Source organism: Glycine soja, chromosome 8, assembly GCF_004193775.1.
Source record: "Glycine soja cultivar W05 chromosome 8, ASM419377v2, whole genome shotgun sequence".
Lineage (NCBI taxonomy): Eukaryota > Viridiplantae > Streptophyta > Magnoliopsida > Fabales > Fabaceae > Glycine > Glycine soja.
The window spans coordinates 6,232,736-6,257,517 of record NC_041009.1 but is presented as its reverse complement, the minus strand read 5'-3'; the positions used below and the strand labels follow the sequence as shown (position 1 = coordinate 6,257,517).

At 32.8% G+C, this 24,782-nt stretch overlaps 3 protein-coding genes across 5 annotated transcripts; 1 reads left to right on the top strand and 2 right to left on the bottom strand.

Moving 5' to 3' along the window:
• Window positions 1-1,583: 1,583 nt before the first annotated feature.
• LOC114421462 (two-pore potassium channel 3-like) lies at window positions 1,584-9,609 on the bottom strand. Of its 3 annotated transcripts, XM_028387387.1 has the most exons (3): window positions 8,128-9,608; window positions 5,716-5,760; window positions 2,102-2,236 (listed from the first exon to the last, which is right to left on the bottom strand). In XM_028387387.1, the coding sequence occupies exons 1-2, from the start codon at window positions 9,270-9,272 to the stop codon at window positions 5,730-5,732; spliced, it is 1,176 nt and encodes a 391-aa protein (XP_028243188.1). In that variant the 5' UTR covers window positions 9,273-9,608; the 3' UTR covers window positions 2,102-2,236; window positions 5,716-5,729. The 3 variants fall into 3 exon arrangements, with proteins under 3 accessions (XP_028243187.1, XP_028243188.1, XP_028243189.1); XM_028387386.1 differs by lacking the exon at window positions 5,716-5,760 and having other exon boundaries at window positions 1,584-2,236; window positions 8,128-9,604; XM_028387388.1 differs by lacking the exons at window positions 2,102-2,236; window positions 5,716-5,760 and adding an exon at window positions 5,782-7,044 and having other exon boundaries at window positions 8,128-9,609.
• Window positions 9,610-13,130: 3,521 nt separating this feature from the next.
• On the bottom strand, window positions 13,131-16,326 carry LOC114422472 (DNA-binding protein DDB_G0278111). Its single transcript, XM_028388846.1, has 7 exons — window positions 16,166-16,326; window positions 15,937-16,005; window positions 15,777-15,826; window positions 15,566-15,630; window positions 14,371-14,462; window positions 13,531-13,602; window positions 13,131-13,441 (listed from the first exon to the last, which is right to left on the bottom strand). The coding sequence occupies exons 1-7, from the start codon at window positions 16,166-16,168 to the stop codon at window positions 13,403-13,405; spliced, it is 390 nt and encodes a 129-aa protein (XP_028244647.1). The 5' UTR covers window positions 16,169-16,326; the 3' UTR covers window positions 13,131-13,402.
• A 3,124-nt stretch (window positions 16,327-19,450) lies between these two features.
• On the top strand, window positions 19,451-23,751 carry LOC114421461 (26S proteasome non-ATPase regulatory subunit 8 homolog A-like). The gene is made up of 6 exons (XM_028387385.1): window positions 19,451-19,677; window positions 20,701-20,779; window positions 21,388-21,490; window positions 21,725-21,988; window positions 22,350-22,461; window positions 23,302-23,751. The coding sequence occupies exons 1-6, from the start codon at window positions 19,573-19,575 to the stop codon at window positions 23,440-23,442; spliced, it is 804 nt and encodes a 267-aa protein (XP_028243186.1). The 5' UTR covers window positions 19,451-19,572; the 3' UTR covers window positions 23,443-23,751.
• The last annotated feature ends 1,031 nt before the right edge of the window (window positions 23,752-24,782 follow it).

Sequence of the window (24,782 nt, the reverse complement as noted above, 5' to 3'; positions counted from 1 at the left end):
AATTAGGAAACTATAAATCTTTGTCAAAGATGTCAGGCTTTTCAGGGCATTCTTGGAGCCTCGCTACAAATGAATATTATTATTAGAGGAGCACCTAATTCCCATAGAGGCTCAGTGTCAGGGATAATAGAAAATGAGTCTATAAGTTTTTGTTGTGGTTTATATGCTTATAAATATAACTGTCCTTGTCAGCTCAATAATGCATGTTGCAGCGTGTAAACATAGGTCAATGGTAATAAAGAAGAGGACATGCGATTAGTTAGTTCATGAACATTTTAACAGTTTCGACAAATAATATCACTTCCCTATGGAGATTTCAAGACCAATTTTCTATAGGATAAGGCAAAATCTAGGCACATTTTTGCAGGTTTTACACTGTGTTGTGGTTTGTGTCTTTTACAACAGTTTGAACTCTGATGCCAAATCGCAATAGCAGTGGACGTGTAATTGAGTTGCATTAATATTTTTTTTATCTGTATAAATCAATCACAGATATCAAGAGGTTTAGGTTTACAATAATTCACCAAACACTGTTTAATCAATTGAGTTACATCAATATGGTTATTACCCTAGCATGAGATTGCAGAATTTTTCATTTTTAAAGATATTGAATTTTGAAATCAGGCTTTTTTTAGTCAAGTTCTTGAATGAAGAGGAGTAATCAATGTACTTTTCAACATATTATCTAGTGTTATACCCAAAAAAAAAAAAATCTCTAGTATCGCTTAAAACTAGTTAAAAACAACAAAACTATGAATGAAAATAAATATAATATGAGATTCTTTAGAAGATGTTAAAAAATATGGTGTTAATTATCACTTCTCTTAATTCATTTGAAGCTTCAGATTTTTTTAATATTATTACATATTTATAATGAACATTCAATAATAATAATAATATATTATTCTCACCGATCTATTGCCACTATTTCACAACCATTAGGATGAACTTGCAGTTTGCCAGAATAGTAAAAACGCAATAATAAATAATACTCCCCCCCCCCCCCCCCCAAGAAAAAAAAAAAAAAAGAGAAGGAAAAACTGTTAAAGCTAATAAAAAGGAAACACGTGCGCTATGATTTTATTTAATTAATTTTCTTTTGAGAAATTATATTGAAATTGAAAAGCTTATCCGAAAATTCTTATTTTAAGATGACATATTTTGATATAATTATATAATTGAAAGCTATCAAGTGACACTCTCGCTCATTCTCGAATTAGAATTAAACACATGTTATGTTATGGAACTAAAAAATGTTTTTTAGAAGAGTGATTTTTTAAAGAAACAGATATTGCTTTTTTTTAGGGGTAGATATTGCATCTTAAAAAAATAGAAAACTGAATTTAAAAAAACAATTTAAATAAATACATAAAAAAAACTAAAAACTGCCTAATTCATTTTTTTTTTAAAAAAAATATTTTCTCTAAATAAACTTAAACAAACGGGTCTGTATCAAGCCACAAACCAAAATGAAAATCAATGTTGGACGTAATAATTTAAGCATGTGCAGTTCACAATTCACACTGCACAATCTGAAACATCTTAGAAACAAGTCTACAACTGGAGAGTATTGTCCAATGCCATACGTGAATATAAGCATGTGCTATATCTTTACTCAACCAAGAATTGAATTGTGAAAGAACTTAAATAAGAAACATTTTATTACGCCTGAGCTAACCCAGAGAAGCTCACTAGAAATAATATGCTAAAGAATCAATGCAATTCATTTTCAAAAAAAAAAAATATGTACAAATTAATTATTTAACCAATCAAAATTATCCCCTCCATTATCACAAGCCATCTCATCAATCTGACAATTTGTGATTTGGTTGGTTATACCCGAATTTCAGCAAGGTGCCTTGCATTCTTAGCATCCTCCAAATAATTTGTGAAATTCAGGAAAAAGAACCAGAAATTCACCAGCATCCACTTTATGTCATGAGTTAATGATCATGACAAGAGGGTAAGGGGAAAATTACCAGCTTGCCATTTTGACAATCTGATATCCCTACCAATCCCCAAAAGAAGAAAGTTCCCATCAACTTGAGAATCTGACACTCTCTTCTCTAATTGGAAACACTGAGCTCATCAATTATGATTCTCCATAAGATCAGCAAGCGTTATTTTTCCGCAGTTGCCAGCATCTAGTCTATCAAACTTCTCACTAACCTGCATGATGTCCTTCTCAGATACTTTTCCCATCTCCTTGAGCTTGTATATAACATATTCTGATTTACTGCATGTCCAAAACTCGGTATATTCAGCAAAAGCTTATCAAAATAAATTAGCACAGTTTTCTAGCTAGGATAAAAAAACAAAGAACATAATTCAAACCACTAAAGAGAAAAGAATGTCGGGACCTGAAGAAAAGGGAAAAAAATGAATTTGACATTTGGAGATTTAAAACAAATGAGACCCAACTACTATTAGGACATTACAGTAAGTGCATGTTTGTCAACAATCCACAATAAGAAAGAAGATATGGTCATAATAACTACGAGAAACAATGGAAATAATCTGCAAGCAGACATTTCAAAATTATATGTTTATCTCAACCAACCATTATGGGAAACAAAAAAAAAAACCAGAAGAAAATCCATAGGTGATCAGCAGTCAAGAAAAGCAAAGCACAACATCAGGTTTTCCATTGTAAAAAGAAATTAATTAATAAAAAATGCATTATCTTGTGAAGCCTGGATAGAAGGGTGTAGGAAAGAAAGGCATTAGTTGGCTCACAGTTTTTTGACAAGACTATGACGTCTAATAAAATGCTAGATGCGTGATGAAACACTTTAATACCTATATATAAGAACAAAGGAGATAAATTAAAGGGGGAATTACAATCATGAACTATCATAATACGAAGTTATGGAAGAGGGTAATTGTGCAAATATTAATACAAAAGACTCACATTATTGAAAATCTTGAGGAGGTCATCCATGGAAGCAATATACTTAGTACAACAATTGATGAAGTGATGTCTAAGGAATCAAAAAACATATATATATGATTTTCATTTATTTGGAAAAAGGCATATATAGGGTTCTAAGAGAGGTTGCGTGGAATGCCCTAAAGAAAAAAGGAGTACATAATGCCTATCATGACAAGTGTGAGAATATAAGGTGAGTTCATAACAAATTTTCCTTCAAGCTAGCATCAAAGGTCAACTTTAAGCCCCAAATTTTCCTTCAAGTTAGCATCAAAGGTCAACTTTAAGCCCCTATCTTTTCACCTTGGATTTAGATGTTCTTACTAAGCATCATATCCAAGAGTTGGTGCCACGATACATGTTTTGTTCAGATGGTATAGTCATGGTTGAAGAGTCAAGAGAGGAAGTAAAAGGGAAGTTGGAGATGAAGACTGCAAAGACAAGTAATGGAAACACATGGAATGTAAGTTAAACAGGAGTCACATCAATCCTAACTTAAAGCTGAAAATCGGAAACCATAGCCTACCACAAGTCAGTCGCATGGCTTAAGTATCTTGGCTCCATCATACAAAATGATGGATAAATGGAGGGTGATGTATACTAGACATGACAAGATTAGAAATGAATGCACTATCCCTAGAGAAGATTTACAAAAGCCCCAATGAGGAGGTAGATTAGATGCAGAGTAGATCTATCATTACAGATAGAGGGAGGTTGAGAAAAACTATAGCAAAACCATTAGAATTTAGAAAGGATTTAGAGCTTGGTGGTTTGTATAAAGACATAATTCATCAAATAAACACTATGACATTGTTTTATCCATGTATCCAACTCCTCCTAGTAGAAAAAAATAAAAACACTTTGTTGATGTTGTTATGAAGGCTAGATACTCCAAAAATGGCAAAGTATCGATGTTGTATATGGCATTTGACATCAGTACACACAAAACACTAATGCAAATCTAGGGAATATCATTTTTTTGTCATTTAATTGCTATGTTTGGAATATGGTGCTTATGTGATTTACTTCGCTAGATACAAGTGCTATGTATAAAGTTTATTTAAATGGCATAGTCTATGAGTAGGAATGTAGGCGACATGCACACCTGGGGAAAATTGCTTCCTCCAGGTTGGAAATTCGCATAGTCTAATAGGTGCCAGTGATTAAGCAAGTGCATTTTAAGATGAAGCAGTTGGGCCTTAGCTGGATGGGCCCATTTAGGGGTAGTTTTTCTGTTATGATCTGTAAACCATTTACTAACTAGTTACTATAAAAGGTGAATGATGGAATACTATTAGAGAACTTCTTCAGAATTAGAAAGTTGTGAGGAGTGGTCCAATCCTCTCAAAATATCTGGAGTGTGAAACATTCTCATAGGGAGATCTTGGGAATTGTTCAAACAGATGGGCACAAAAACTCAAGTACACACTGCATACCACCCTCAAACGGCCAAATAGAAGTGGTCAATAGGTGCTTTGATATTTATGTTGTTTTTCAGGGGAGAATCCAAAACAACGGCCTAACTGGCTATCCTGGGCAGGCTATTGGTTTAATACCACATACCCTAGTCCAAGCCCTCCAGGAGATACTTTTCCCTTGAAGGTAGAAGACGTTATTCGACTTCAAATGGAAGGAGAATTATAATTCAGTGTGGGTGACTGGGTATATCTTAAGGTTCAACCTTACCGATTGAAACCTTTAGCAAGGTAGAGGAATGAGAAGTTATCACTGCATTACTATGGTCCCTGCAAAATCCTCCAGAGAATTGGTTCAGTTGCATACAAGTTAGAATTACCAGAGCATGCTCGCATCCATCCTGTTTTCCAAGTATGCCTACTAAAGAAGGCACTGGCAGCATTATCAGTGGAACAACCTCTACCACTAGTTCTAACCGAGGAATGGGAATTACAACCCCAACCAGAAGGTGCTAGCTGTTAGATATGGGGATCAGTGTGCAGACTCATCGGTGGGAGCATCTGTCTCCTTGTGAGCATTCGTGGGAACAATTTGCAGCCATTTAGAACAGTTTCCCTTCATTTCCCCTTGAGAACAAGGTGAAAGCTTTGGGGAGAGTATTGATAACAGGCCCATGATTAAGCAAGTGTAACTTTAGAGTAAGTAGTTGGTCCTCTGATGGATGCACACATTTAGGGGTAATTTTCTGTTATAAATTGTAAACGATTTACTTCATATAAAGGGGGAATAATGGGATACTGCTAGGGAACTTTTTCAAAAGTTGTGAGGAGTAGTCCAGACCTTTCTTGCTATTTCTGTCACAAGTTCTATCGTAGTCATTCAATACTACTTTAACAGACAACAAGAAGGTGGATCAGCACATGTTTCTGCCCATATTTTTATGTTGTCATTATCTCTTGTCCTGTAACTAACATCAGTTAATTCCTGATTATTAACATGAAATATTTCAGGTCTTGATACGTAACATGCAGGTATCAATGATGGAGACAGGTGAATAGAATGGATGTGTTCCAAATATCGTAAACCACAAGGGCCGTTTGGTTTGAGAAAACACATTTTGTTTTCACCTTTAATTACATAATTGTCACCTAGTTTTAATTTTGTTTTCTATTTTCAAAAGTTTATATAGGAAATAGTAAAAAAAAAATTATTGTTTTTTGTTTTAACTGTTTCTATACAAGCTTTTCAAACAAGAAATATTGTGAAAATAGAAAACGAAAACAAAATGTGTTTTCTCAAACCAATGGTCCCTTAACTCCATGTGGGTGGACATTACTGCAGAGCAGGGGTTCAAAACCCTCTAGAAGCACCTTATGGTCAGATCCTAGCCGCCAATACCCAAGTGGAGACTACTCCTGCACCACACCCGAAGAAAGTTTAAAATACAGTAGAATTCTTGGGAATTTGCCTCCAAAGGAGTCCTCATTCACTCATTGTCTTCTACAACTAAATATATAATTTTTCTTTGGATTAGTCGGATCAAGATGTAGCTGGAGTCAGAATGATGCAGTACCAATATTATGAGATAAGATAATAGAACACAAGATAATGCTCTAATTCATTTCTGAAGTAATACAGGAACCTGCAGTGTATAATGTATAGCTATCTGGCTCTAAGCTTAAACTCACGACATCCAACCTAACGAGGAAAGTTTCACATAGAAACAAACAGTAACACTAATGTGGATAACCATGTTGAGCAAGTAAAGCATGAAAACTACTGTAATAGCCCAACCACAAATACACTTCTTGGTTAATAACTGTATCATCTAGTTTTCTGATTTTATATCTACAACAAGAAGAGGCCTAAGAAGTAAAACCATATACCAAGCAATCACACTAACACTAAATAATATAAAAAAAAATTAAAATGCATACTCTATACATTAAATGATGATTGACTACAAGTTGGTGAATAAAATGGTAAAAACTACTTCAGATAACTAGGCAATTGCCTCCATAAATGGATACCTCAAAGGATAAGATTGGACAGGTAAATATGATCAGAACAATCAACATCCATACATGTGATTTTTCAAAGTCTTGCTGGTAAACAAAATAAAAGGAAATCAAAGAACTCCAAAAAATTACAAAATGTTTGACAAACAAAGTTCTTAATTTTTTCAATAGATGCCTAAATTTCCATCATGACATGCCTTGCTCTAAAAACACTAAATTTCCTTGTCAACATCATGCAGCAATTCTGTTATACTCCATGGTTACAATATGTCTTACACAAAAAATTGACATTCAACTACAAATATTTGTCCTTAATTGAATAACAAAAGTTTAAGATATTATCAAATCTGTAAAAGAAGGAATTTAATCTTTTGTTTAAGTTAAACTTTTTTTGTTCTGTTTTTACTTCTTACATCATATTTTATATTACTGAAGAAAATGCCAAAAGTATAGTTGATATCTCTAGGCATTTAAAATTTCATACTTCAAGAGATGGTCCATGATGCATTTAATAAGTCATGATTTGAACCAAACAATGGCAAAAAATGCTGGAAAAGTCACAAATGGAAAACTAGAGATCTGAACTTGTTGGAATGATGACATGACATTGGAGGACCGGTAACAATGACCAGAAATTATTTGAAACACATCGGAAAAATTCACGTCAGAGGAGACAAGAACCTGAAGAGAAACAGAGATGGCATGCCATATATAACACATCAGTAGAAGAAACCAATGAAAGAGATGACCAGAATCAAGAATACAACCAATGACAAAAAAAGAACATGTAGTTGAGGAGATAAAAGACCCGAGATGTCATGGCAATGGAAGAAACCAATGAAAGAGATCAGCAGAATAAAGAATACAACCAAGTACTACCAGAAGGAGGACACGGTAGGCAGAAAATTTTCTGAAACACCGATAAAATGCATGTCGAAGCAGTGGCGGATCTACATGGAGAGTAATGGGAGCAATTGCCCCCCACAAAGTAAATTCTTTTACAATGAATATTTTTTTTGTCCCCATAATAGATCTTGCCCCCATAAGATAATTTTTTTTGATAAAATGAATGTAAATAGTTGTAAAAGATAAAAGAGAGTAAATTGATACTAATTTTATCCACTTTATCCTTTTAAATTTTACTGTTTTTAATTTATTATTATCATTTTTAATAAAGCTTATATAATTTTTTGTTTCAGAAAATATTAGACTATTTTTTGCCCCCAGTTAACAAAAATTCTGGATCCGCCACTGTGTCTAAGGCTAAGATGGAGATGGAGACAATCAGAATGAAACACAATCGGAAGAAGCCTGGACTTGTAGGAAGGAATAACATAGTGCAAGGGAGTTAAAACATTGAAAGATGTCAAAGGGTTTAACATGACATAAATGCCTACCTAGTAATGATTAATTGGTTCTTTTTTATTTCCTTTTATTGATAACACAGTACAAGGGAGTTAAAACGTTGAAAGCTCAATTCTACAATCAATGTAACAAAGCAGTGAGAAAAAGAGGAACAGAGTGAGTCCAAGAATTTAAAATTTAGTCGGGGTAAATTTTAGTTAATATCTCTAGGCATTTAAACGGATGCTAAATTCATACTTCAAAAAGCGGTCCATGATGCATGGGGGTGGGGGTGAGGTCTTGTGAATCTAAGTAACTAAGTAGTAAATACATTTCAGTGCACTAGTTTGATGAACAAAAATATCAATTGATGCCAAAAATCACTAAATTTCTATGCAATTGAAATGAATGAGTCAGTACCTCACAAAGCCATTATTGTCAATGTCTGCTGCTAGAAACTCAGAAACAGTCATATCCTGACCAAGAATCCACTTTGCCATCCTCCTATGACGCTTATCCACTCTGGCCTCAGCCAGATAGAGAAACGCCCGGGCCACAGCAAGCGTCGACACAAGCAACCAAATCGCAGCAAAGATCCGACCGTGCATGGTCTTGAACGCGTGGTCTCCATACCCAACCGTGGTAACCGACATAACCGAAAGATAAAACGAATCCAACCATCCAAGCTTCTCCACAAAATGCATAACCCCCACACCTACCCCAGTACAAATCACCACAACCCCCAAAGCCAGCGCCACCTTCAACCGAATCCTCATCCTCCCTTTCTTCACATCAATTATATAAGACTTTCCATCCTTCTCACCCCTCCTCCCCTTCACCGCCGTCAACATATGATTCTCCTGCAAATCAAGCACATAGCTAACCATCCCACTCAACAATATGTCTATAAATCCAAACCCCACCAACACAAACAATATAGAGAAAAGCTTAGTGGCTGTACTATTGGGAGTGATGTCACCATACCCTATTGTGCACATTGTCACTATACAAAAATACAATGCATCAACTACAGGATGAGTCTCGGTGGCTGTAAAATTATGACGATTGAACCAATAAATGACAACCCCTAATGCCAAATAAAGAGCAAGAAGAATAACACCCTGGCGGACAATACTCTGGCTGGCAAACTGGGGTCTTTGCACGGCGGTGTGGGGGTTGAAATCGCTGATCACGGCCATGGCCGGCGCGGTTTTCGATCGGTGAAGGTTCGTTTTCCGCCATGACTCGTAACTGGGGTCAAGGAGCCAAGAGTTGAGCGGTTGCTGTTGTTGGGAATCAAATAGTGGCGGTGATGCATAGTCCTGTGAGTTTGAAGAGGAGGGGCATTTTGGGGAATTGTAAGAGAGTGTTAAGGCATCAGCCAGAGGTGAAGGGTCTCTTGGGGAAGCAGAGGAAGGAGAAGGACCAAAGATGAGACGGTCCTTGAATTCCGAAGGGGTCATAGGAAGAACGATTTCGTCGTGTTCTGGTAAGGGGCATAGTGGTGGAAATGGTTGAGGCTTCTTTCTGGGGCTGAAATATGGGAGCAGAGGCTCCTTTTCCATAAGGGTACCCGAGTTTGGGGATTCAGAGAAAGAAAAATGGTTCCACGGAGGCAAAGGCGATGGCTTTGGAAGATGGAACAGTTTTGAGGAGATGGGTCGGTTTCGGAATGGAGGGAAATTGGTTGTGGAAATGCAGAGAGAGTGATTTGTGTTAAGAGAGCAAAGTGAGGGTGGAAGTTATAACAGATAGAGAAAAGAGAGAGAGACACAGAGATTACATGACAATGGGTTCGGGAATGAGGACACGCGCTTCTTCGAGGCAAGTGCCCCAACTTTTTTTTCTTTTAAGTTTTCATGTGTGTCTTCTTTTACAATCAATCGGACATGATTGAAGTAATTATGATTCACAAAAAAAATGATAGCCAAGTGTTTTATTATTCATAGTGATTGAAGAGAGGTATTGGAATTTACAACAATCAACTTATATATTAAATTTAGGCTGAATTATATAATCAATTTATACAACAATCCACTTACGCATTCTTATCTATCAACTCAATTCTGCAAAAAAATTATGTTAGATTAGGTTTTTTTTAAAACAGAGCATACCTAAGTTTATTTGACTAAAAAGTTAATTAGGCCCAACAGACGATTTATTTAATTTATAATATTTTTTTAATATTATTATATTAAAATTGTTATAATGTCTCAAAAAGCATTTTTTTATAGCTTATACTCAACCTTCATTTGTCAAAATTAAAGGAATAAAGTCTAGTGAAAAGAGTCCTTAAAAAAATGTAATGAAAAAAGAGTTAGCATTCCATAATTTAGTAAATCAAGACTTGAATCTCCAACTGGAAACCATTGGAGAGATGTCCAGATGTCAACTGGTCCTCAAATAAGACTCTCTCTAAATCAGAATATAATGTAAAAAAAAAAGTAAAAAGAAACTATTATTTGTGTGGTGGTCCAAAACGATAAAAATGGTGATATATTGGGATAAGGCAGCTTTAAAAGTAATGCTAGTATGGTAGCTTGAGTCATGGTCATGTGAATGCGAAACGGAAGGGGCAGAAAAGGTCGCAAACTTTGTGATCTGATTGCAACATAGGAAGATAATTTATCTATTATTTGTTGGTTAGGTCATTGGCGAGAGAAGAAGGGCACCGTCGTTACGTTGCATTAGTGGCCATCCCTGTCTGCATGATTTACGAGACAAAAATGAAGGAATATATTGTGACACCGTCAACTTATTTAACGCGGCTTTACATTAGTTTGTGTTTAAAATAATCATTTTTCTATGTCTGTTTATACGCATAAAAATTGCAGCTGATTTCGGAGGGATATATATGCGACATTTGGTTAAGCATGTGATTATATTTTGAACTATAGTTTATGTCTTTTTTTTTAAAGCAACTATAATTTATGTCAATTACGTAAAAGACGTATAATTTTCACTTAATTCCAAATTAAGAAACTTTCCTTAAATATACACTATGTATATCATGATTATAGCACAGGAAAATGCATAAAATATATTCATCGCATTCTAGATTTATGAATTATGTAATGAAACTTTTAATTTTACCTTATTATAATGTTTAAGAATAGTGTCGTTTGGGAATACCTTACTTCTTAATTAGCGGGCTGGTTGGATGCAATGCAAAGAGATATTAGTTAGACCCACAAATCTAGATATTGACATTTTGTGATACCAAAAAAGTATGTACAACTCAATCCAGGTAGATCAAGTGATAAACTTTTCGTGGTATTTTATTATCAGACTAAACTATTTTGCAAAACCATACAAAATAAGATTTTTTAAATTACTCTTGGTCGTATTTTATAAACTCTCGGTGACTCTGTGTATTCTATTCCTCTTAATTATAACCATAAGTCGCGTGATTTGCCTTTCTTGACTGGAAAAGAACCTCTCATTAGATTTCTTCTTTTACGGAAATCCACAAAACTTGTCAAACGATAAAATAAACCGAAAACATATACATTATTGAATGGTGCAGATACAGTTGTCTGTTAGCGTTATATAGATAGGATGCTAATTGTTGTTATACGTATACATCTGACTTGAATATTTATTTATTTGAGTATGAATAAGTCTGCCGAGAGCAGAACCTCACAAGTCACAAAAAGATAAAAATCTCTCACAGCATATACAGTAAACGTCCATTTAGGTCAAAGATAGAGCCAAAATTCGTTTGGTCCAAAAATGAATTGTGTAATTACTAGAGTGTGTTTGGTTTTATAGCGAGGATAATGAGAATTGATTTTGACTGTAGTCAAATATGATTTCATTTAAATTAGATTTTTAGTTATTGATTTAGCCTCAAACTTTGATTTGATTAATGTTGTGTTTGGTTTAAGGATGTAAATATAAGATAATTTTTTAAATTAAAGAGTAAAATATGTGGATCCCAAATGAGACATTGAGATCCACCAAATTTCTCTCATGTTTTTCTTCTTTATCCCTAAACCAACTCAAATGATATCAAATTCCTATAACTAAAAAAAACTTGTAGTTTATTTTTCAAAATCCAAATCAATGTTAACCTGATATTTCAATAATCAAAATTACAATTTGCCCTTATTCGTGACAAAAACCAATAATTTAATTCTAATTGATTATGACAGCACTCGAGAGGCGATGACCAAAGTACTAGGGCTGGAAGGGACTTAAAGGTTAAAAAGAAAAAACCAAAAGTCCATAATAACCTCCTTTTTTCATATTATTTAATGTTTTAAAATGTCAAAATAATCTAATCCAACTTAACTAGTCCAACTAAACAAGCCGAAAAACAAGTTGGATTAAATTGGGGTTCTTTCTTCCTGCACCCCATATAACTCGTTCTATTCCTCCTTTTTGTTTTTATTATTTTCAAAAAAATAATACCCTTCTTTTATTTTATTTTTTTCGATATACTAATGTTTACGGATTAACAAATATAAATTTTATCAAAGGGAGTGATTACAGATGACTTAGTTCAAAACCAAAATGTCATTAATCCAGATATCTTTTTCTAGAATAAAATTATTGTAGTATGGAAAAAATAATCCAGAGTAATGACATCTTTGTTTCATACTAAGTCATCCGTAATCATATTCATACCCCCTTGTTTGATAAATTTTGGATTAGAAATTTTGAAGTGTTATAATCCGTAATACTCAATCCAGAATTACTTTTTGTTATGGAATATCCTTTCTAACAAATTTTGTTACGGAAAACCTTTTCCAGAAATTATAATTGTGTTCCGGATTATGTGTTTTGGAACACATGGGAAAAAAATCATATTCCAAAATTATCATTCTGAAAGTTAGGGAGACAGGCTAAAATGATTGCAAAATGCTGTAACTAAAAAAAGTCTTTCAGAATTGTTATTCCAGAAATTTTTATTTACGAAACACGAGCATATGCTAAAATGATTCCACAAATAAACTCAATTTCTGCTCACCCTTTCGGTACATAAACTCTCAGATTTGGATCTTCTAAAGTGTGATAGATTCCCTTTAAAGAATAAATATTTACAACAATTATTTTCTTTACTGAATATTTACAAATTACAACAATTAATTAAAAAATCAATAATGGAAAATCATTATAAAATCAAATACATATATAATAAAATATAAATTTAATTACAATCTTAACGACTTTTTTTTTTTATCAATGATTATTTTGCTTTATTCTCTAAAAATGCATTCCCTCACTTCATAAAAGTCAAATCCCTAAAAATCTCTACACTAGCTATATCATAATTGCCCATCACCAAAGCTGGAATAAAAAAGATCAATTCATGAATATAAAAAAATCAATTCAAACCAACTTGAGCCTTAAAACAATCACAAGGATCTTCCACCATGTCTCGTTGAATGCAGCACTAAGGGTGTCTTGTGAAAGGAAAATAAAACCAAAAAAAAAATAAATTATTTCGTGGAACATAACAACATGCAATCTGTGAGATGCCATCCACATGCTAGAAATTGTTTTGCAAATGAATGTGTCAAAATGATAATAAAAAGCTTTCAAGTATTTTAATTAGGAGGCCTGGCAAGGCAACCAAAATTTCAATCTGAAACAGATATATTTCTCAATCCACTTATACAATACTTAGTAAAATATATAATAAAGCATGAAATCAATACTCAAGGCACACCGTTTAAAGAGACAGTGAAAGTTAATCATCATCCTCAAGAACACTTCGACGCCTCTGTATCTGAAATGAAAAAAGAGAATGGCATAGTAAATAAATACAATACTTCAGAAAATGAGAATAGAAAATGAAACAAATTTTCTACAACTTACTGTAACTTTTGTCTGCCTTGTTGTTTGGTTGTTTATCTGCTCCAACAGTGATATGAGTCTTTCCTCAGAAACCTAAATATGTCATTATTAGATTGGAGGCATGGTAGATGAATTGATATTTGATACAATAATGCTTCATATGGAAAAATTACTTTAATTTTTCAATGGGACTCGCCACATATAAGCAAATTTTCACCTGGTATTTCTCACTCCCACTTTTTTAAAAGGGATTTATAAGCAAAAACACGTTAAGCAAAATATAGCATTACTAGCCGAAACTACCAAAGGCAAAACCATCATCCAACAGATAATGCACAGAACACCATTAGAACTGTCAAATAGATTCTAACTTCTAGCCGGGTAAGCCTTGGAAACAGGGTTCAAATCTCAGAAACAGCCTCTCCATTTGCAGGGGCAAGCATCTACCCTCACCAAACCCCACCAGGTGGGATCCTCTTGTATTGGCCATCCTTTGATACACTTATACCTAGCAAAGTGACTATTACAAGATGCAACACTGATATTCCATGCAAGTTACACGTGAAGATGAGAACACTAAACCTCTAATATTGAAAAACTATATTAGACTATCTGAGGAAATGTCACCAACTTTTTTATAAATCCTATTTAAAAACTGCCACATGAATGCATAGCATGCAATATAAAGATCGAGGACCTTTTATCGATTGTTCAAACAAATAAATGGTACAACTAGAACTTCACCAATTCAATTAAAATATATCACACAATAAAGTTCATTAAGTTTATATTAAGAATATTACTAACAATTGATGACAAGAATAAGAAAGCTTCAGCAGAAAACAAGATCCAATATTATACCTTTTCAGTTATCTGACCCATCTGAGCAGCTCTCAATATAAAATCTTCAACGCCCCTTGCTTTCTCAGGTTTCACCAAAGCAATTCGAGCAACTGCATATAATGATAGAAGAAATTTGAAATAATGAAAGAAAGCTAATAATGTGTAGCCAATTGATTTACTAAAAACACCTTAATAATATCCAGATGACCAAGGAGGTCCCAAAAAACAATCAAAGCCAATTATCACAAATAAATCTTATTATTTATACCTAATGCATACCACACAATTGTTTCAATTCCACACTCCATATTATTCCTTATTATTTGTTTCACAAAGCAAGACTAAATATTCAGCTACAATATGCAAAAAAAATGAAACAGCACAGTCGAAAATGCAGTGTTGAAATCTTAAATGGACAGAGTGAAAAAATAAACTACAACTGAAGCAACTCCTATCAACCTATGGCATATTCAGAGGATACTTACCAAGTACACAGACTGGGCACATATGGGCAAAATAAGAACTGAAAGCAAAGGGATAGAGAAAATGCAAGAAATTTCTACTTAAACATGCTACCAGTACCAGAGCAGTCAATACTTTTTTTCTTTTTGGGTGAGGGGTGTCAAAATCCGTCAGTGAGTCTGAAACTCCTTTTAAGTTTTCCAACACCTCATATATATTGGATGGAAATTTATTTAGGCACAATATCTACATAGTAATACCCACGTGTATATCTTCTTCAATAATGTGCATTTTGGTATAAATTATGGAGGAAGACTTTAGTCACAACAAGATTATGCAGAATGAAATGGAAATATAACATCTAGTAATGATATCTTATATATCCTTATGTTTTAATGCATGTTTTATGATTGTGCATCTACTATATATAGTTTGCATTTTGTCAAAATACCTCCCCATACCAGATATGGTACAAATACAAAACACAAAAAAGTTTAAGAAAACTATACGCCCATAATAATATATAGCATTAACAATAAGAACTATGTCCCCGATATGTATCACTACATTCATTGTTGCCAACATAACTAAAAGAAGAATTGAAATTTTAACTTATGCTATCATAAACCATAAAAGATTCACTTTTATCTTCTACAAGCAGTATAGCACAATACTTTTAAGACAAACATAACCAGACCAAGTTTTAAAGGAAACAAGAGAGTCATTCAGCAAAATAGCTCCATAAACTTACGCCTTTCTCGCGCTTCAGCAGACAATATCTGACTAAGCATCATCTGTCTCCGTTCCTCAGCCTCCCTAAATTAATTGTTTTTCCATTCATATCAATAATTGGTTTTACTCTCCAAGGGCAAGGAAAATAAATAATATGAAAAATAAACAAGTTTCCGAGGTAAAATAATTAGCTTAATAGAACAAGAAATCTATAGCATAAACTAACTGACCTCTTTGCATCATCCTGAGCTTTCTCCTGTTCAGGGTTCTGTTGATTTCCCTGTAAATTAGCAAATACAAGCATAATTACAAGCGAATTATCACTTTCTAGGGTGAAAAAAAAAACAAAAATTAAAGAAAAGTAAAACGAAAGATCTCTGATTCTCTAACCACGCCACCATGGCTAGCCATAAGCTCCTGCAGCCTTCTCTGTCTGATTGCTTCCAACTCAGGATCAGCCTGAACCAGAAAAAAAAATAATTAATTAAGAATTATGAAAATTTGAAGAACCCAAAAGAGTTGCAAAAAGCTAGTTCTATGAGAGAGATTCCATTGAGTGCGCAAAGCCAGAAGAGACTAATTACTCGAAAATTTCGTTGATTGGTTGACGAGAACGTACCATTTGGTTGGGTGTGCAGAAGAAACCCTAGCGGGTGCTCTGAGGCTGATGCAGCGGGAACAGGAAGAGGTCGCGTTAGCAATAAGCGGTTGTTTGGGGATGTTGGTTCTATTATTTCCACCAACACTCCACGGTATTAACCCAATACTAGCTAGGCACTTCATGGCCTTTTTTTTTCTTCGTTAGAATTAATATGAATTTTGGTTCACTATATTCTGCAATGATTTGGGATATTAAGTTTTATTTTAATTTTTTATATTTTTTAAATGCATTATTTTAGTTCTTTTTAATTTTTCTTTAAAAATATTAATGTTTTTTTGTTAACTTTAAAATTTTAAAATAATTTAATGTTACTTTTGATTTGTTATGTTTGACAATAATTTTACTTTAGTATATTATATTTTACAAATTTTATTTTGGTTCTTTATGTTTTTTTAAATATATCATTTTGATCATTTTTTTTTAATTTTTCACTAGAAACATTAGTCTCTGTCAGTGTTTTTAATTTTAAAATAATTAAGTTAGCATAATAACGACTAAAAGTTACCACTATTTTTTGTTTAAAAATTAAAAATCACTAAGTAATGAATAAATGATAGATTTGAAACCATGAAAAACAAATCATCATCATTATATTGTTATACCTTCTCATTGTTACCGCCAACAAAAGCACATTGATGAAGGTAAAGAAAAAGAGTGACAGTGCTTGGTTGTGGATGAGATGTAACCGGCAAGGTCAGTCAAAATCATCTTCCAAATGAAATATATTGTCTGGTCTCTATTTGTATTGCTTGTTTTTTGGTGAGGAGTATAAGAATTTTCAGTGGTTCCAAGATATTATGTGTTGATGTCATTCAATTTGTGTGGTGCCGTATTTTTATCTTTCTAAATCTCTAAGAGGATGGAGGAGATTATCATTTTTAAAAAAATATAAAATAAATATAGTGATGGTTTTTAGCCACTATTATGTAAAGTTAATTATTTTAAAAGATTTAATGTTATTTTTAGTCCATTATATTTCACAATTATTTCATTTTGGTACGTTAAGTTTTAAAAGTTTTATTTTGATCATTTATGTTTTTGAAATATATCATTCTACTTCTTTTTAAAATTTAAAAGTTAATAAAACACTAATGTTTTTAACAAAAAATTGAAGAAAAAAAACAAAATAATATATTTAGAAAACATAAAGGATCAAAATTAAATTTTTAAAATTTAATGTACCAAAACAAAATAACTACGGAACATAATAGACTAAAAGTAACATTAAACATTTATTTTATTAGAAGTATTGTCCGGTTCAATTGATAGAGAATAAACTCATATAATATATTTTATTTTATTGATACAGTTGGTAAAGAATAGACTCTATCATATAAGAACTTGTCATTATTGGTGGATGATTAGTAAACATTTTTTGAGTCTTAAAGTCTGTGTTAACCCAATAAATTCCGAAACTCATTTCACCTAAATTTCCCCATATATATAAAGTATTCTATTTACCAATCCGGAGTAGTGTTTTATTTTTATTTTGAAAAATACTGAAATGGGTACATTTTAAAAATATTATATGGTATAAATAAGTTATGTTTTAAAACATGAGTTTAGTTTTTATTTTTTCTTTTAACAAAAAGTATTATGTTTTAATTTTATGAGAATGAAAAAACACTCAAAAATTTATAATAATGAACTAAACATTTTTTTTTATATTTATGAGGATGAGAAATATATTTTAATTTTTTTTTAATTAAAAAGTGAAGTGGTGCTTGCAAAGAAAAATTCTATGTTGTTTTACTTTTTGTCATTTTTCTTAGACTTTGTTAGTTTTAGAAATTCTTAAATTTATTTTCATTGCTTACATATTTGACAATCTAAAACAATGATTCGCAATAAAAAAAAAAATAGGGTTTATTAACATCAATTTTTCTCCCTTGGAAATTTTGCAAAGAAAAAAAGAAAAACTCCCTAGAAAATGAACACTATTGATCTCAATATAGAAATTCAAATTTTATTCTCGATTTTGTCATACATGCGATTAGAAAAATCAAGAAGATCAAGTACTAATTATAAACTCAATTAGATGGGTGAACCAATTTCATTTGAGTTTTAAAAAATACTTATTGTGTCAAACTAATAACATCAACTACGCTTTCTGAAAAACAAAGTTTTGGAAATTTATAAAATAACAAAATCAATAAAATAACAAAATCTATAAAACAAAAAGTTGACAAAAAGTAAAACAACATATAAGTTGTCACTTTTAAATTGAAAAAAATAAAGTCAATATAAAGTTAGATACATAGTTCTTCAATTTCAGTACTTGCAATCATATTATTTTCTTGTGACATTTGCTATGACCCCCTTTAATCTATTTAGGAAAACCAAAATAAATTATCTTTAATTACAAATAATTATTCCACTTGGTTACAAACAATCAGAAGCTACCACCTAAAATCACCAATCCTCTCATGGATTGATGCATACAACAATGCGTTAAAAGGTGCATCGCAGAGAGATTAAATGATTCAAAAATGAGAAATCATAAAAAAAAAACATGTAGAGATAAAAATGTAGAATCTAATTAACTAAGTAACAATAGAATTGGTTGATTCATAATTCTTAAGAAATTGGGAGCAACAAAAATAACACTAGAGTTTTAATGGGATGTAACAAGCTTTACGGTCAAATGATCATGAATAAGAGGAGATGACTATTGCAAGGAGGAATCCGATTAGAGGAACAAGAGAAAAATGTTCAATGTGTACTGATTGCTCATGACAAGGTTGTGTTGGTGAATGAACATAAACACATGAAAAGGGACCATATTTGTTTCCTTTTTAATCAAATTTAATATTTTTATTTGTTGGATTTGTCTTATTTTTTTCATTAAAATTTGATTTTTAATCGACTTGCATGGAGGGATTGCAGAGGAGTTGTTATACCGAGTTATACAAAATTTAACATTATAATTAGATGGTCATATATCCTTTTATTTTATTTTGTTTTATTCCCTTCTCAATTTTTTTTTTTTTATATTTTTTGACCGAACAAAGTGAATGATATTTTTTTAAGTACCCATAATATTAATATTAGAATGAAATATCCATCAAACTCTCTAGAATTTGTTTAAGGAACCAAATACAATAAAAGTTGTTGACAAAAGGAAAAGATATAAGAAAAGGGAGTCTAATTCTAGTTAAAAAAAATATAATATAAAGTATGGGCTGGGCCGATATAGTTGATATAAGCCCAAGCCCGAGCATAAAATTGTTTAGGAACGTGAAAGGCATAGCAGCGTTGATTTCACCATCGCTGTGGTTTTCTTTTTCTCTATTGAGGTTGTCATTGGGAGCACTCAACCTAACCATTCAAGTTGTGAAACCACATCGCAAGAAAATTCACAAGCGATGGATCCGAAGCTGAAAGAGGTTTCTCAGCTCTTCGATCGCTTCAAGGCTTCGTTTCTCCGGAACGACTTCGATAACTGTTCCAATCTCCTTTCTCAGCTAAAGGTATTTCCCACCCCCACCGCACCTAACCCTAGTTTACTTATTTCACTAATTTCCAAAATTCGCCCACCATTTTCTCTGTTTCTGCTATTTGAAGATCGATTCTGTTGCTTTATTTAGTTTTGTTTTTGAAAATTTGAATTTGGCTTGTGAGGAGTAAGAAAAGTGTGGGTTGGAGTAGGTTGCTTCAGTTTGAGATCATTATTACGGTAGGGCGTTCTGAATGTTATTTTAGATTTAAGCAGTTTACCTAGTAATTCTATGGATGCTGGGTAGTGAGAAACTGGGTTTTTTTTACTTTTTACCGTTGGATTTGACTCTCTAAAGTGAATGGAGCGTACTTTATACTAATAATCGCAGTGGTTGAGATTATAACTAACTAACTAACTTCAGAGTTCGTTATGGATGCGCCTGATGCTATTACAATTCTTAATGGGTTTTTTTAATCAATGGTTGGAAGTGCAATTTATCATCTAATTAAGTATACTTGCTCACTTTAAAGGAGTGAAATCCTTACCTTTGATTGTTGCTCGATTAATTTCATTTCTGCAGTGTAGCGATCAAGCCCCTGTTTGGTCTAGCATTAGTCAAGAATGGATTCACATCAACCTCCAAGCAATCTGTTATAGATTATAAAACTTAGAATTAGACGTGAAAGGATGAAGAAACACACATAATAAATGTGCAAGCAAACACGCTATAAGTCAAGTGTGGTTTGCTGGATACTTTTATTGTATACAAAGTACAAACTATAATGGAACATATTACAGCTGGAAGTTGGATGATTGATTTACTAGTTCACCACCCAAGCTCAATGATAGAACAGATGGTTTTACTTGGAGAATATGATGTCTTAGTATTTATAGGACTTATATGATTACTGCAACAAACAGCTTGAAATCTAGCTCTGTTCTATATAGTTTGTATAAGATGAAAGATCGCAAGGTCTTAGCTTCCTTCTTTTTGGGTACATATAATGCAGCTGTTGTTATTTTGTTTAGTTATAATGTTTCTGTTTACTTGCAGGTGTTACTTACAGGTTTCAGAAGCCTGCCACCGTTGTTTGCAGATACACCTAATGCAGTTCATGAATTAACAATAGCAAGTAACATTCTTCCCTCCAATCAGTTACACTGCCCCCCCCCCCCCAAAAAAAAAACTTTTACGCATTTATATTCCTACAGGCATTTTATTTTAATAATAGAAGCAGTTTCTGTTAGTAAATCTTAAATTTGCTTGATTTCATTAAGGAATTTTTTATGCATTGGTTTATCTATGAGCTCTCTGTGATTGAAAATGGATTTTTTGCTTCTATACCTGCTATCATTGTAGGCAGTATAAAATACAGCCAAAACTAACACAATCCTGTTGTGTATGTTACTAAGAGAATTTTGGTATCTGGTTGTGCAGAAAAGTTGGTCTTTGTTTTACTAAATGACACGTCTAATATAGTAATATGGTTTACCCTATATTAGAAGCAAAAGACAAGAGTGTAATAATTTTTTCTTCATTTTAATTTAGATAGTGTTAGCTGCTTGAAGGCAATGGAAAGATGAGCTGTATTAATTAAATCATACAAGTTACTAAAACATTTTTGCATGAATGAGTCATATTAGCATCAATGAGATAATATCTACTTATTAAATGAAAAGGTAAAAAATGTTAGAAGTTTTATGTCTAAGTTTTTTTTCCTGTTGGTTTTTAAACTTCCAGGGGATATATATGAGCATGCTGTTGTCCTTAGTGTGAAAATTGAGGATCAAGATGCTTTCGAAAGGGATTTCTTCCAGTTGAAGCCTTATTATACAGATGCCTGGTAACTTATTCTTGTCCCTTTTTTTTCACATATAAATATATATTTTTACTCTGAAGAAAGCTGAATCTTCAACCAAAGCAAACAGTGGACATCTCCTGATTGTTCACTTAACATAAACCTGTATAGTGTATGCCAAGACACTTTATCAATATTGAAGTATGATGTTATGTGCAATTTTTTTTTTCCATCCTTGTTGGGTTTTTGAATTTTATGGGGACTTTTCCTTTGTTGCAGCAATCGTCTTCCACCATCTCCTCAGGAGTACCCTATACTGGGTCTCAACCTGTTGAGACTACTTGTGCAGAATAGGATTGCTGAGTTCCATACTGAGTTGGAATTGCTTTCATCTGCTGCTCTTGAGAATCCTTGCATTAAGCATGCCGTGGAGTTAGAACAATCTTTTATGGAAGGGGCTTACAATCGTGTCTTGAGTGCACGGCAGACAGTGCCACATGATACATACGTTTATTTCATGGATCTTTTGGCAAAGACTGTCAGGTAATAATTGTATTGTTGTTTTATTTAATTGCCTAGTGGATGGTTGAACTCTTACTCTAGTGATAAACTAGTGAAAACTGGAACTACTGCTTGATTTCTTCGGAAGTTGGGCTTATAGTTTAGACTTTTGGATTTTTCTCCTGCAAACTGGTTTCTATAAATTTATTATTAAATTCTGTGAGTTATTTATATTCTTGTAATTCTATTCTCTCTGTTATCTGCAATGGCAATTGGGTGGAAGCACAAACTTTATTATGATGTTAAAGTTCAAATACCTACCTCTCTAGTGGTTCCATTATTTTATCATTTGTGCATCTATGTTCATTTTCTAATTAGTTTATATCTATCTTCAAACATTCAGAGATGAAATAGCAGGTTGCAGTGAGAAGGCCTATGACTATCTTTCAATTAAGGATGCCAAGCAAATGTTGCTGTTCTCCTCAGACCAGGAACTCCTGGAATATATTAAAGAGGTGAGCATTGTTATGACACCTTAATATTTGCATGTTAGAGGGTTGTTGGTAAAAAGTAAAAACACTATGCGATTGTTTAGTGCATGAAAATGGACATGAAATTGAGACTTGCTGTTGAACCTTAGAGATTTGTAATAATGATGCTTGGAAGTCCTTTTAGAATTGGAATCATAATTCCAAAGGCATAATAATTTCATGGTAATATAACTAAAACTAACCTTTAACAACTCCTAACCTCTACCTTTAAATCACAATTTCCAATCCCCACTCCACCCTGTGCAACTTCCCTCCTTGCTGCCATCATCGCTACCTCCACTACCACCTCCCTTATCTCCATTGTAAGGGCTACCATTGCCACCACCAATCACTTCCACCATCACTATTGCCACAGTTGCTTCCACCTGCTTGCCCCATCTCCCAAACCACTGCCAATGGTTATTGTCTTTACAACCACTGCCACCACCTACTCCCCCATGCCCCACTGTTGGCACCTGTGGCACTGCCATCGCCAACCCTGTTGTGACCATTTTGACCACTGCCCCTTGCAAATCAATTTTTTTATTCAAACCCAATGTAACTGAACCCATGACAACTAAATTAGAGGTGTCAAAATGAAATTGAAATTGAAGTTCAACTTGGAATGATAATTCTATGCTGTAATTATTTGTACAACCCAAATATATATATGATGAGGCCAATCCAATTCTGACAGAATTAGAATCTGAAATTATTACAATTTTAAGCTATAATTCTGTTTACAACATGGAAAATCATTCATCTCTCCTTGCACAATTTCATTTGTTTCCATGTTATTAAGTTATTATCTTTTTTTTTTTGCAGGAGCATCCTGAGTGGGAGATTAAGAATGATAGTGTCTTTTTCCAAAAGGCAAAAGAATCTGCACCTTGCAAAGAAATACCCTCTCTGCAGCTCATCAACCAGACACTTAGTTATGCTAGGGAGTTGGAGAGGATTGTCTGAGTCGAAATGCAATGGCGGCTTTTGTGTTTCCAAAATTTTTAGGTGTCTGGATAATAGTTACTAATATTTTGAAATTGTTCATTTCTGATTCAATATGGAACTATAAAATTGTTCACCTCTGTATTTTGATCATTTAGGTGGCAGTATGGTTGCTTATATTTTATTTTTCTTGACTTGTGCTCTGGAAAAAGAAAAACTCTTCCGTACTTATCCACCTTTTTATGTTGAGGATTATATGATTCATGAAGCTGTAGTCTAAATTTCAAACCCATAGAAAGGTTCATATCAAATTATGGGGATATAATTTCTGGAATCTTGCATTTCTTTGATCGCACATTTTTTTTTGTTAACGATCACCTTTGAAAATTTAGAATGGTGGTTTGCTCGGCTGGCGCCTATTGTTTTTCTAAAAGTTAAGCCAATCTTTTAATGTAGTAACTAAATATTAGGAAAACTGGGAAAGTTTGAGATCTGCTTAGAATTTTTTTATGTTGTGACCCCTTGAGGCTTTTGTTTGGGTACTATGACGACGTTAAAATATTTGGTCTTGGTATAAGAGCGTTAGGCTTTTCTTGTGCTTAGAGCATAGGGGAGGTGCAAAAGAGTGGTTAAAAATATTTATTTGTTGCTCTGGTTCACTCCTGAACAGACTTCATTGAAGTGTCTATTGTGGATTTTTGGTTTCTTGCTATTCTCGTGATACATTTTCGCAATACATTATTCAAGTTTAATTCGTAGTTGATGTAGTTTATTCATCTATAATTATATAATTTCAGTTCATTATAGATTAAGGTGCTCCTTGATTGTGGAACTTGAATGGAATAGTTATTATGAATGAGTTGGTTTGGCCAAACAAGAAGTGCACTATTTCGTCTTAAATGATAGATTTAAGTGTAATAAGTTATGCACTTTAGGTTTTATTTTTTTCAATTAATATAAAATATTGTTCTCAATAGTTGGTGCTGACTTTTAATTAAATTTGATTGAAAAATAATAGCATTGCAAACACTTAATAGCACTACATTCAAATTAAACTTAAGAGCATTTTAATGCATAATTGATTAGATGAGTTGTTTAACTTAATTTAGTGGATCTTTCAATTTCATGTAGTTTTAAACACTATAAAAAAATTATTCTAATGTTAGGATTGTTAAAATGAGTACTTAATTTTATGAATCTTATAAAATTTGAAAAATATATTATTTATAGTATAAATTTATTATATAGGTAACAATGCTTATATTAATAACGCCATGTCATATACTAAAAAAATAAATAAACAACATTATTTAAAATTAAACAAGTCATATAAACATTCAAATTAGAGATGATGGTTTCTT

Bases quoted from the DNA above. Each gene is read 5' to 3' on its own strand.
- LOC114421462 (XM_028387386.1), bottom strand. From the start codon at position 9,272: ATGGAAAAGGAGCCTCTGCTCCCATATTTCAGCCCCAGAAAGAAGCCT. The intron at 2,237-8,127 runs GTACTGACTCAT...TTGGACATGCAG, and splicing joins GACAATAATGGCTTTGTGAG to TAAATCAGAATATGTTATAT.
- LOC114422472 (XM_028388846.1), bottom strand. The intron at 15,827-15,936 runs GTTAGAGAATCA...GCTAATTTACAG, and splicing joins TGGCTAGCCATGGTGGCGTG to GGAAATCAACAGAACCCTGA. The intron at 14,463-15,565 runs GTAAGTTTATGG...CATTATATGCAG, and splicing joins TGCTGAAGCGCGAGAAAGGC to TTGCTCGAATTGCTTTGGTG.
- LOC114421461 (XM_028387385.1), top strand. From the start codon at position 19,573: ATGGATCCGAAGCTGAAAGAGGTTTCTCAGCTCTTCGATCGCTTCAAG. The intron at 19,678-20,700 runs GTATTTCCCACC...GTTTACTTGCAG, and splicing joins ATCTCCTTTCTCAGCTAAAG to GTGTTACTTACAGGTTTCAG. The intron at 20,780-21,387 runs GTAACATTCTTC...TTAAACTTCCAG, and splicing joins TCATGAATTAACAATAGCAA to GGGATATATATGAGCATGCT.